The 13,523-nt window shown below is 57.2% G+C and overlaps 1 protein-coding gene across 8 annotated transcripts in view; it reads left to right on the plus strand.

The window, feature by feature from the left end:
- Positions 1–2,997: 2,997 nt before the first annotated feature.
- Positions 2,998–13,523, plus strand: part of KCNQ4 (potassium voltage-gated channel subfamily Q member 4) — an 85,884-nt gene continuing 75,358 nt past the window's right edge. For all 8 annotated transcript variants that reach the window (XR_003997265.1, XR_003997266.1, XM_030538697.1 and 5 more), the window contains exon 1: positions 2,998–3,293. Coding sequence is in view for 6 of the 8 variants with exons in the window: in XM_030538697.1 (XP_030394557.1) it covers positions 2,998–3,293 (296 nt within the window). In the remaining 2 variants the exon portion in view is untranslated. The remainder of the gene's footprint in view (positions 3,294–13,523) is intronic.

Below are 13,523 nucleotides of genomic sequence, written 5' to 3' on the forward strand. Positions count from 1 at the left end.
AATGGTTTAATCACTCTGTGCCTCAGTTTCCCCTTCTAAATCAGCAATCGTACCTGCCTCTCAGCGTCAGGGGGCTGTGAGGCTTAAGTTAAACATTCACAGATGGCTGACGGCTGGGGCCAGTGGCAGATGATGCATTCCCCACAGCCTGGTGAACCTTCAGGGAGTCAGTTTCCTTCGGCTGCAAGCCACGTGGGGTCTCTCTCTGGGATTCAGATTAGAACAGGCTGCCCGAAAGGCAAAGTGAAACTTGGTTGAAAGCGCCAAGTTATATGTAAGTTACCCCATAGTCCAGTGTGCGTATCTCCTCCGCTGGGCCTCATGCAGAGGATGGAGTCTGTTCCAACTCCTGGCCATAGGCAGGGCAGGCTCTAGGGGTTTTGCCGCCCCAAGCAGCCAAAAAAAAAAAAGCCGTGATCGTGATCTGCGGCAGTTCAGCGGGAGGTCCTTTGCTCTGAGCGGGAGTGAGGGACCCTCCGCCGAATTGCTGCTGAATACCTGAAAGTGCCGCCCCCTCCGGAATTGCCGCCCCAAGCACCTGCTTGATAAGCTAGTGCCTGGAGCCGGCCCTGGCCATAGGACACAATCTTTTAGCTCTAGTGGAGAGGCTGATGCTTTTAGGTCCAGAGGTCCCCAGTGTTGGCCAGGATTGACCGTGTTTATATGTGTTTTCTAAGCCTTGCATGGCTCTGACATGGGTGCTCAGCTGGTTTCAGGGCTCAATGCAAGTCAGCCCAGATCTTCTGCACTATCCCAGCCCTTTCCAGCCAGCCTTGGTCTTGGTGGAGGGAGCTGCGAGGGTAGGGCGGTGTTGGGCTTTTGGGGCAAGGTGGTGGAATTTAGTGGGTTTTGACCGAATTTTTTTTTTGATGGAGTTTGTTGAACCTCAAAAAGAAACTCAAGATTGTGGCCAAAGCTGAACGGCTGCAAAGCCCCTTCGGGCAGGAGCCAAAGAAATGGAACCCAGGAGTTCCCCAGAGCTCTGCTTGACAGGTCACGGTGGGAAGGTGACAACTTAAAGCGACAAAGCTGCAAGCAGCTGCAGCCTCTTCCCTACTGCTGGGACCTTCAATTGGTCGGGTTTTTAACAAGCGTTGCCAGGCAGGCCCTCCCCTATTTGGAAACAGATTTTGATCCACTCCAGGTGAAGGCTGCCTGCTGCCATTAGAGAAAAACAGTGCCACAGATATTTAAAAAACAGGTTTCAGAGGGGCAGCTGTGTTAGTCTGTATCCGCAAAAACAACAAGGAGTGCTTGGGGCACCTTAGAGACTAACAAATGTTTTTGGGCATAAGAATATAAAAAAGAATCTGTCGCAATGGCCAGACCAGAGCATCCAGCCCCCTTCTCTGACAGTGGTCAGCACTTCTGAGGAAGATGCACAAGACCTTAAAATGCTGGATTATGGACCAAACTCTCTAGGGGGCGGTTCCTTCCTGACTACATGGGGTTTGTTTTGTGCCCTGAAGCATGAGTTTTTCTAACCCTGTTCATTCTTTACCTCCCCTCCGGGATCTGGCTGGAGGCCGATCAGCCCCAGAAGTACCTGACCGTTTACTGGTTTCAGAGTAGCAGCCATGTTAGTCTGTATCCGCAAAAAGAGGCACTTGCGCACCTTAGACACTACACAATTTATTTGTGCATAAGCTTTCGTGGGCTACAGCCCACTTCATCAGATGCGTGCAGTGGAAATACAGTAGGAAGATATAGATATAGATAGATATACACACACACAGAGAACATGAAACAATGGGTGTTACTATACACACACTAACAAATGATCAGTTATGGTGAGATTACCAGCAGAGAGAAAAAAGCGTTTTGTAGTGGTAATGAAAATGGCCCATTTCCAGCGGTTGACAAGAAGTTTGAGGAACAGTGTGTGTGGTGTGGAAATAAACACGGGAAATAGTTTTACTTTGTGTAATGACCCATCCACTCCCAGTCTTTATGCAAGCCTAATTTAAGGGTGTTCCTATTGCAAATTAATTCCAATTCAGCAGGCTCTCCTTGTCGTCTGTTTTTGGAGTTTTTTGCAATATGCGACCTTTAGGTCTGTAACTGAGTGACCAGGGAGGTTGAGGTGTCTCCCGCTGGTTTTTGAATGTTACAATTCTTGCTGTCTGATTTGTGTCCAGGTATAGGCCTGTCCGCTTTGGCCAATGTACATGGAGGGGCATTTCTGGTCTTTACAAACAAGCTCTGAGCGGTTTGGCTGTAGGATTTGGGGGAGGGGACCACAGCCCTGGGCTGCGAGACGCCGCCGGAGCAGGGGGATGGTGATGGAGCTGGGCCCTGAGCGAACAAGCCCCGGGCAGGTGGGGAAGCTGGGAAGCGCCTGAGTCCCCACCCCCTCCGGCCCAGTAAGTGGCTGGGAAAAGGCTGGGCCGCGGCGGGGAGGGGCTGGGGGTGGAGGCGAGGTGCCAGGCGAGTGTAAGCCGAAGGCAGGTGGACGATCCAGCGGCATGGAGAGGGGCCGGGCAGCGCTCCGGGCTGCCAGGGCGGCGGCGGCTCTGAGTCCTGCGCGATTCGCGGGCGCTTTGACACTAACCAGCCCCCCGGAGCGCCCTGCAAACTGCAACTCTTGGAAACTTCGGCCCGCTCTCCAGGCTTCGGCGCAGGAGCCCCGGGACGCGTCGGACCCCGCCGCCGAGCCGGGCAGCTGCGGGGGGGTCTCCCCGCGGCTCGAGAGGGAAGCTGCGTGTTGCCCCTCTAACTGCATCGCATGGGCTGAGGTTGCGGGGCGCCCCGGGCTCCTTTCCCGGCCTTCCGCGGAGAGCGCACCGGCCGCAGCCGGGCTCGGAGCCGGTCCATCTCGCAGGGGCGCGCGGTGCCCTCGCCGCCCGGGGCAGGAGCGCAGCGGAGGGCGCCAGGAGAGGGCTCCTTTGGGGAGCCAGGGGCGCGGAGCGCTCCCAGCCCCGGGCCCGGACTCGCCTGAAGCTCGGGCCATGCGGAGCCGGCCCGGCCCGGGGCCCCCCTCCGCGCCGTGAGCGCGCCATGGCCGGGCTGCAGCCGCCCGGCGACGGGGACCTCTCCATGCTCTCGCCGCCCCCGATCCCCGGCGAACCCCGGCGGGGGGAGTTCGTCGCCCTGACCGAGGTGCACACGGAGAAGAACGAGCCGCCCGCGGGCAGCCCCCGGCGCCTGGGTCTGCTGGGGACCCCGCGGCCAGCGCCGCCCGGCGGGGTAGCCGCCCGCTCCGCCGCGCACAAGCGTTACCGGCGCCTGCAGAACTGTCTGTACAACGTGCTGGAGAGACCCCGCGGCTGGGCGTTCATCTACCACGCCTTCATGTGAGTCCGCCGGGCCCCCGCCCGCCCCCGCCGGGGGGCGCCCATCCCCGTCCCCTCCAGCCTGGCATCTGGCCACCCGCCTTCATGTGAGTGCGCCCATCCCCGTCCCCTCCAGCCTGGCATCTGGCCACCCGCCTTCATGTGAGTCCGCCGGGCCCCCGCCCGCCCCCTCCGGGGTGCGCCCATCCCCGTCCCCTCCAGCCTGGCACCCGGCCACCCGCCTTCATGTGAGTGCGCCCATCCCCGTCCCCTCCAGCCTGGCATCTGGCCACCCGCCTTCATGTGAGTGCGCCCATCCCCGTCCCCTCCAGCCTGGCACCCGGCCACCCGCCTTCATGTGAGTCCGCCGGGCCCCCGCCCGCCCCCGCCGGGGGGCGTCCATCCCCGTCCCCTCCAGCCTGGCATCTGGCCACCCGCCTTCATGTGAGTCCGCCGGGCCCCCGCCCGCCCCCGCCTGGGGGCGCCCATCCCCGTCCCCTCCAGCCTGGCACCCGGCCACCCGCCTTCATGTGAGTGCGCCCATCCCCGTCCCGTCCAGCCTGGCATCTGGCCACCCGCCTTCATGTGAGTGCGCCCATCCCCGTCCCCTCCCGCCTGGCATCTGGCCACCCGCCTTCATGTGAGTGCGCCCATCCCCGTCCCCTCCCGCCTGGCACCCGGCCACCCGCCTTCATGTGAGTGTGCCCATCCCCGTCCCCTCCAGCCTGGCACCCGGCCACCCGCCTTCATGTGAGTGTGCCCATCCCCGTCCCCTCCCGCCTGGCACCCGGCCACCCGCCTTCATGTGAGTGCGCCCATCCCCGTCACCTCCAGCCTGGCATCTGGCCACCCGCCTTCATGTGAGTGCGCCCATCCCCGTCCCCTCCAGCCTGGCATCTGGCCACCCGCCTTCATGTGAGTGTGCCCATCCCCGTCCCCTCCAGCCTGGCATCTGGCCACCCGCCTTCATGTGAGTGCGCCCATCCCCGTCCCCTCCAGCCTGGTACCCGGCCACCCGCCTTCATGTGAGTGCGCCCATCCCCGTCCCCTCCGGCCTGGCACCCGGCCACCCGCCTTCATGTGAGTGTGCCCATCCCCGTCCCCTCCGGCCTGGCACCCGGCCACCCGCCTTCATGTGAGTGCGCCCATCCCCGTCCCCTCCAGCCTGGCACCCGGCCACCCGCCTTCATGTGAGTGCGCCCATCCCCGTCCCCTCCAGCCTGGCACCCCGCCACCCGCCTTCATGTGAGTGCGCCCATCCCCGTCCCCTCCAGCCTGGCACCCGGCCACCCGCCTTCATGTGAGTGCGCCCATCCCCGTCCCCTCCAGCCTGGCACCCGGCCACCCGCCTTCATGTGAGTGCGCCCATCCCCGTCCCCTCCAGCCTGGCACCCGGCCACCCGCCTTCATGTGAGTGCGCCCATCCCTGTCCCCTCCAGCCTGGCACCCGGCTACCCGCCTTCATGTGAGTGCGCCCATCCCCGTCCCCTCCAGCCTGGCACCTGGCCACCCGCCTTCATGTGAGTGCGCCCATCCCCGTCCCCTCCAGCCTGGCACCCGGCCACCCGCCTTCATGTGAGTGTGCCCATCCCCGTCCCCTCCAGCCTGGCACCCGGCCACCCGCCTTCATGTGAAGTGCGCCCATCCCCGTCCCCTCCAGCCTGGCACCCGGCCACCCGCCTTCATGTGAGTGCGCCCATCCCCGTCCCCTCCAGCCTGGCACCCGGCCACCCGCCTTCATGTGAGTGCGCCCATCCCCGTCCCCTCCTGCCTGGCACCCGGCCACCCGCCTTCATGTGAGTGTGCCCATCCCCGTCCCCTCCAGCCTGGCACCCGGCCACCCGCCTTCATGTGAGTTCGCCCATCCCCGTCCCCTCCAGCCTGGCACCCGGCCACCCGCCTTCATGTGAGTGTGCCCATCCCCGTCCCCTCCAGCCTGGCACCCAGCCACCCGCCTTCATGTGAGTGCCCCCATCCCCGTCCCCTCCCGCCTGTCACCCGGCCACCCGCCTTCATGTGAGTGTGCCCATCCCCGTCCCCTCCAGCCTGGCACCCGGCCACCTGCCTTCATGTGAGTGCCCCCATCCCCGTCCCCTCCCGCCTGGCACCCGGCCACCCGCCTTCATGTGAGTGTGCCCATCCCCGTCCCCTCCAGCCTGGCACCCGGCCACCTGCCTTCATGTGAGTGCGCCCATCCCCGTTCCCTCCAGCCTGGCACCCGGCCACCCGCCTTCATGTGAGTGTGCCCATCCCCTTCCCTTCCAGCCTGGCACCCGGCCACCCGCCTTCATGTGAGTGTGCCCATCCCCGTCCCCTCCAGCCTGGTACCCGGCCACCCGCCTTCATGTGAGTGCGCCCATCCCTGTCCGCTCGAGCCTGGCTCCCAGCTACCTGCCTTCATGTGAGTCCCAGGGGTGCCCATCCCCGTCCCCTCCAGCTGACACCCAGCTACCAGCCTTCAACTACCTGCCTGGGATGGGTTCCCATCTGTGGGCCTCCCAACCTGTCCTTGCCCCCTGGCCCCTGGGTGCCTCCTAGTTGCCATTCTTTGGGGTGCCCGCAGCCTGACACCCATCTACCCACCTTCATGTGGCCCTGTGTGACCCCTAGGTCCCCAACTGCACCACATCCCTGGGGTGGCAGGGCCCAACCTGTGAGTGGGGTTCCAGCCTGACCCTTCAGGAAAACCCCAACCTTAGAGCCACCCAGCCCTGCTCCCATCTACACACGTTCATCCCAGTACTGAGCCAGGCTGGCTCATCTATAGGGGTCCCATCAACTAGCCCCCCATCTCCATCCTGACCCCTAATCCCCCAAAGACCAGCCCATCAATCTAACCCCCAGGAGGTCCCTCATCCTCCTTTCCCAGGGGTCATGGATTGTGTGGCTCATGCATAACCCTGCGGTCCACATCCCACAACTACCAGGCTCTTGCCTGAGTTCTGGATAGGGGAGCATCCCTGGTCCCCATCCCAGTCCTCACTGCGCCACTCCAGTCTCCATAGACAGTGCCCGTCTCCCAGTGCCGGTCCCCATGGGGCTCCATTCTCAGGTTTCATCTCCACTCCTTTCCACCAGCCCCCCTGTTCTCCTTGCCCACTCCCTTTCTCTCAGGGCTGATTCCTACCCCAGCCTCTTTCCAGTCCTTCCTCTGCTCCATCCCTCTTCCACCAATGCCATCCCAACCCTGAAGTCCTTTCTTGAGCCAATATCCACTAGCTTCTACTCCTGATCCCCTTCCACCATTTCAGCCCACCTTTCACAAGCAGGCTCTTCCTCCCCGATGGCCTCTCTTGTCAATCCCTGTTCCACCTTAATCCCAGCCCCTCTAAAGAGTTCTGAACTGCCAGCAGAACCTGCCGGGGGAGGCCCCAGGGGTCCACCTTCCTCTGCCTTGTCCCCATGTGAATGTAAAGAATCCACTCCTGCTTGCATACAGCTTCAAAACTCTTCCAAAGTTTGCACTAGTTTCCCCTAATTCAGTTCACACCTTTCAAATCCGGGTACATATTGTTAAGAGCCTAAGTTATGTTCCGCTCCATTGATTAGTGTGTTGTGTTTTCTACTAACAGCTTATTTTGGGAGGAAGGAGGTTGGGTTACAAACAACTTCTGTGGCTTTAAAAAAAAGGGGGGGCTCCATTGTTTGTGTCAAGTCTCAGATGAGGTGAGAATGCCTCCCAGATCACTTCCTCTCAGTTTGTTTCTGTTTCAAGTTTGAGATGGTATCTTCTGCTTTGCATGACTTCAAATTAAAAAGGTGGGTTTTTTAGTCTTAAACAATATTGGTGAGAGTTTATTAGCTCCAAGCGCTGGAATGGACCCAGAACATAAACCCAGCTCGCTTTCTGGGTCTGTCTTCCCTAGATATCAACTGGGCTAGAGGTTCTGTTGCTGTCATGAACTATAACGGAGCTGTGATAATCCAGGAAAGCAAATGGAACCCCTGGGAAAAAAACCAACCCTTTCCCAGCATGGGAAATGATGGTTGTATTGTGGCCAAAGGGATATTGGTTGCTTAGTTTACCTTATTTCTGAAGAAACAAACGATTTGTGTTAATTCCCCTTCGGACTTTGTCCCTAAGGTTTTCATTGGACTGTTTGGAATTTTAAAATTTAAAAACCAAAGCAGCTTAAACATCATCATCATAATTAATAATAATAAAGACCTAGAAATGGGATGAGTTGCCCTCCATTCTCACTTGGGGAGAAAACATGAAATACCTTCATTTGTCTGACTATTTCTGTTTATTTTTCTTAAAATTCAAACCAAGGTTCTGTCCTGGAAAGAACTCGTACTTTCAGAAAGGCAGGAACAGTGATGCCTTGGTTCTACAGGGATGGGCGCTAGAAAAACATAATAATCATGTAACAGATCTCTGGTGGGTGAGCTGCCTAGTATGTACGTGAGTCTGTTAATTTCATTAACAAACTCCCAGTCTCAGGGATGGCAAAGGGGAGACAGCGTCATTTATCAAACAGTGACTTAGAAGGGAACGGACTTGTGTGTGCGTGCGCTGAGGAGACACGGAATGAAGAGTGATTGCGTTAGAGGACACCAGCTCAGCACCGGCTGTGACATAATTGGTTTTGTATAGAATGCAGGGCATTAACGATCAGTGTGTACCAGTGCTGTGCAGGCATTTCTTGGGTTCAGCAGAAAGGGTAATTATTGCAGAACGAAAGGGGGACCAGGAGGCCTCCGAACGTTGCGTCAGGTGGTGTTAATTTGGGGGGAATGGGGCTTGGCCACAGAAAATTAGAGAGTTGTCTTTCTGCCTAATTAGATAGCTTGTGATTTCTTTGTGCTTAAAACAGTTGCAATGGTGCTCTGGGTAAATAGAAGGTCCATAAATCAAGGAGCAGGTGTTCTGTGTCCCAGAGGCACATTTTTTCCTCTTTTAAGTGGGTTATTTCAGCCAGCATGCTCTTACCGTATTTCTCTTTAGTTGTGCAAAGGCAAAGGAAGAAAAGGCAGTAGGCAACTCCCTGCCCTGATCCCAGGGTGCTAGCTCCCTTGGCAGAAGTGTTAGGAACCTCTTTGCGTAGGTAGAATGAATTAGGAACCAATGTCTGTCCCGTGAAAGGGCCTTTCCATCCTCTCCCTGGGTGGAACACCATTGGAATTACGCAGATCGGAGTCCAGGGCTAAATCTGTAAGGGTGACTCAAACACTAGCCATTGCAACGCCCATTCTGTGTGCCTTGCTGCCTGGTGGAAGTCGCCCAGTCTCCCTGTTCCATGCTAGGGGAATGTTAAGTGCCTAAAAAAGGACCCACAAAAGTCAGTGGCTAGTGAGGACCTGCCTAAGCTAGCCAAGAGGAAATGCCAAGGAGAGGGATAGAGCAGAAGCCAAAGGGAGTTAGGCATCTAAGTCTGGGTGGGAGGGAGGATGCCTCCATCTGCTTTGGATTCACAGCCATGTTGGGCACCTGCACCTACTCTCCCTGGGGGTGTGCAGAAGGAGGAGTCCCTCTTGCCACATTTAGCTCAGCGGTTCAAACACTCGCCCAGGAAGTGGAGAAACCCAGAATCAAATCCACTCCCAGCCTTGTGTAGAGCAGGAACTTGGCTATCCCACCTTTCAAGTGAGTGCCCCAGCCACTGGGTGTAAGGAGCACTGGGGCAGGTCTCTCTCCGTCTCTCCTTGAAGCTGTGCCATGCGGCATAAATAGTCTATATTCCTTGGGACAGAGAGAGATCGAGAGATCTACTGTACGTCCTGGTGATTGGATGCTCCACAACGTCCTCCTCCAGCAGCTTGCACCTCCTCCTCCTTCCTCTGTGCAAAGTCTGATCTGCTGGTTTGCCACTGAAAACACCTCCAGGGTCAGGCCCCCCCAGGTGAAATATGTAGGGCAATGCCAAGTGGGAGGACTCAGAGTGAGTTGGGTGTCAGGACTGATGTGGCATCCGCATGCCTATCGGCAGAAATGTCACCCTGGGGACTTTGCGAGTTCGATGTCTAAGGGGTGTAGGTGCCCATGGGGTTAGGCAGCAACTGGGTGGAGGCTTTGAGGTGCCACATTTTGGGCTTAGGTGCCTGAAGAGGCATTTAGGTTCCTAATTCCCTTTGTGGATCTAGCCCTTGATGTGCAAAGCAAGAGAGCCGAAAAAACGCCGCAGAGAGATGAATGTGTGTGCAGAAGGGGAAGTGTGGTCAAGCGGTGAGAGCCCATGACTGGGCAGAAGCACGGCTAGATCCTCTTCTAGGTTGTACCACTGTTCGACTTTGTGCACCTTGCAGGGGAGCTGCATCTCTGTGCCACTCTTTTCCCCAGAAGCACAACCCGGCCTCGAAGAGAGGGCAGCAGCCTGCCTCATTCATCCCTGTAGGGTGTTGAACTCTTCGGCTGAATGGGGCGCTACGGGGGCCTATTCTTACACACCCTGGAAATCTGTGTGAAGGACACGCGTGTGTGTGAAGTGCAGAGTGCCTTAGACAGAAGATTCAGAGTTGCAGGTTTGCACATGTAAATAAATGTCTATTTAGAGCCTTTGTGACGGCAGGTCCCTTCCTCTTTCGTTTTTCATGATGCAAAATGTGGATTTCTCCCCCTGCACCCCCTGCCGTATTCTGATTTAAAGCTCACAGAGTCTGAATGTCTTAGGAGGAGCCGTAGAGTCTCCATGCTGCAGCACAAATGAGCTTCCAAAGCACCCGAAGGTTTGCCGAGGCTGCGTGGGTAGTGGGTAGACCAGGGGTTGGGGAGACCAGGATTCTAGTCCCAGGTCTAAGACTGACCTCCTGTATGACCTAGGGTGAACCTGTGCCCCTCTCTCTCCCTTTCCCCCTTTGTCTGGTCTATTTAGATTGTGAGCACTTCGGGGCAGGGACTGTCTCTTGTGCTGTGTATGCAGGCAGGAGAAGAAAGGAGGATTATGACTACCTAGATCTGCTCTTACCGGGGGGCGTTGCAGCATTTCTCTGCCCTTAGGAGAGACTTGAATGGGGAGACGCTCGCCTGCTCCTCTGGCCTCCTCCGACAGCAGCGGGGCCCAGTGCGGTGACACTGCTGGTTCCCCTGCTGGATGCCCTTGGGGCTGTGTCCAGGTCTATCGGCAGGTTCAGCCACAGGTGGGGCAAACCCTGCTGAGCAGTCTCGGGAGATTGCTCTGCTCCCAGGACAGTGCTAACACCCCGAGCTGCGGTTGGCTCTATTTTATGGAGGTGAAATAGGGAGAGTGGAGGGGAAACTCCCAAAGATGCTCCTTGTTCTGTGCCTGGCTAATTTTGGGTAGGGGGGCTCATATTTTGGCCTGCAGTGCCATTAACCCGCGGCTGAGTGTCTCCTGAGACCCAGCCAGGGCCTAATCAAAGAGGAGAGTTGAAGCAGCAGGAAGCTTCTCTCAGACCAACCAGGGGTTTGACTCGACGCATCCACTGGATCTTCAGGAGCAGGAATGTTTCTAGACAGGGCAGCGATTTGAACTCCCCTGGGGAAGCTTTTGCTATATTGGCATGTGGGCAGCGATTGGACTCTGGTCCCAAAGTGCCTGTCATCTCCCCAGGAGACTCGTCATGATTGAACAGGATGGGAGAAAGCGCCCCTGGATTTGAATCTGAGAAGAGGGAAAGGAAGTTGCTTGCTGCTGTCAGAATATCTCCAGAAAATTAGGAACTACATCAGGCTGGTGTCACGGAGTCACCGGGCGATGCTCTGGAACTGCTCCCCACCAGGCCAGTCAGGACTTTGGGAAGCCTCCTCTCCCTTGGAGCAGACTTGTTCAGGGCAAGAAGCTCACACGGCTTCACCTCCTGGGTCTCTCCTTGGAGCATTCAGCATCCTCTGCCCCTCCGTGCGCTTCCCACAGCGAGCCCGCCCCAGCGGGGTCCTGGGGAAGCCACAGGGTCCTGCACCCCCACTTTGCAGTCAGACGTGACTTTCAGCCAGCCAGTAAAACGGAGGTTTATTCGATGACAGGAACAGGGTCTAAAACAGAGCTTGTAGATACAGCGAACCGGACCCCTCAGCCGGGTCCATTCTGGGGGTCAGTGAGCCAGACCCCCATGTCTGCCCTCAGCCAGCTCCAGCCTCACCACCCCTCCCTCAGCCCCTCCCCTCTGCTCAGCTCCTTTCCCGGGACACGAGGTCACCTGATCCCTTTGTCTCCAACATCTTCAGCTGGCACCTTTGCAGAGGAGGGGCCCAGGCCATCAGTTGCTAGGAGACAGAGTGTCAGGCACTTAGGTACACTGGCCCTTTGCTCTGCCAGATACTTAAGAACTGCCATGGGGACACTGAGGCACCAACACAGTATTCAGAGAAAACATTAAGAACATTCCTAGTTCATCACAGTTGGGAATTGGGACAACTGCCTTCTGATCCTGGCTCTATCCATGACCTTGGGCAAAGTCAGTTCCCTCCCACCTCCTCTGGCCTCAGTTTCCCCATTTTACAGGAGGAAAGCATGGCATTTCCCTAGGCTTTTTTTTTAAAGCACATGGAGCTCTCCAGCTGGAAGAGCCCTGTGGAAGTGCCGAGTGTTATGTACCACTGATGTGCCTGTGCTGACCATGGGTCCTGCTGCACCATGCAGTTGGCTGCTCTATCTGCAGGCCCAGCTCATGTTCTTCAATCTGTACCATGCGCTCGATTGCTGTGGGCAGAGGAGGGAACCCAGCAGGCAGCCACCGGTGCATCTGTGCTCTCCCTGCTCCGGCTCGTTTCACAAGACAGTGTTATCCAGGCATGAGCTGTATTGCAGCCTGTATAAGTCACAGCTGGCAGGTACCTCTGTGGGGGCCAAAGTAGTGGGGCTGGATGTGGGGAATGGAAGACTGGAGTGGAGGGGGGTGAGTGGTTGGAGCTTCATGATTGGGAGAGGACAGGAGTGTTTAGCATCCGAGAGTGGGAGACACGTTCCCCCCCCCCTAAAAATAGCTAAGATCAGCACCAACCAGAAAGGGTAAGGCTGAGTGTGCAGGCTTCTGCCTATGCACATGTGTGTGCTAAGCATGGCCGTGCTGTGCGTGCATCCCATGCCTTTGGGCGTGTGGTTGTGTTTAGCTCTTGCTGCCAGAGCCTGAGCCATGCCGGTTTAGTGCCAGGATGTCACTACCGTGCTGCCCCATCCTGGTTCTGGGGAGCTGTAATGCAGTGGGAACAGAACGTAGGAACTGGGAACAGAATGTCTGAGTCAGAGCCTGTTAAGAGGGGAAGAAAGTGGGTCTGATTTAAGCTAGCCTGGTGAGATGGCAGGATGGATTTGTCACTTGATAACGGGGCATCTGCATTCCTGGGGGAGATCAGAGAGGAGCCGGTCTGCCATCTGTAACGCTTCTCGGGACCCTCAAAGTCGTTCGCTGGGGTGGCTGTTTTCTTTGTTTGTTGTTGTTGGGGTTTTTTTGTGTGTGCAAATGTTGAGCTAGAAACAGTGGAATTAATGGTGGCAGCTGGTGCTGAAGGGTTGGTAGTTGTGTATTACACAGGTTTTGCTGAGCTCTGAAAGAGGAAAGGGAAGGAGAATCTTGCTTTCAGAGAGTAATGAGAGTGGTGCGCGCGCACACGCCGTCCAGGCCCTCCTTCTCCCCCCGCCCTCCCCACAAAAATAACTCCAGCGGAACAAGACTATCCACTAGTTCCCCCAGTACAGTGCTGCCAAGCAAAGTCCTGTCCTCGGGGCGCTACCCACCTGTCCTTCCCAATTCCCGTTCTGTCCTTGAAGTCTAAACATGCCCTTCCTCGTATGGAAGCTGGAGAACGAGCTCCCCACTAGCTGGATCCTCCTCCTGCCGCATCCCACGTGGGGATCTGGAAGCCTTCAAACGAGACTCTCATCTGCTGGAAGAGGGACTGCGTTCTCTCTCTGTCTTTGCTCATCTGCACCACTTCCATGCCTGTGCGATAGCTTCTGTTTCCCCGCCAGGCCTTGCTGGGAAGGATTAGCGCCAGGGGACTCCTGTCGAATGTGCTCGCAAGGGGCGGAGGGGCAGAGCGTAGTGATCCACAATGAAACTCTCCGGGACACCTGGACCTGTGCGCACATACAGTAAGGTTCCCATCGCACCTGCCCCAGCAAAGGCTAATGGTCTGTGGCTGTGTCAGTTGCAGCTAGGACCCCTGGCTGTGACCTTTACCATGAGATGTGTTATTGCGTCACAAACTTGGCATTGAGACTGTGGTGTGGATTCAGGGAAAGGATTACACGCCCTGCCTTGGGAACTAGTTCTGTGCTGCTACCAGGTTTTTTTCTTGTTGGCCGTCTTGTCTTCTAGATTGCAAGTTCTTCGGGACAGGGACCAACTACC

The sequence above is a fragment of the Gopherus evgoodei genome, chromosome 20, assembly GCF_007399415.2.
Source record: "Gopherus evgoodei ecotype Sinaloan lineage chromosome 20, rGopEvg1_v1.p, whole genome shotgun sequence".
NCBI classification, from domain to species: Eukaryota; Metazoa; Chordata; order Testudines; family Testudinidae; genus Gopherus; species Gopherus evgoodei.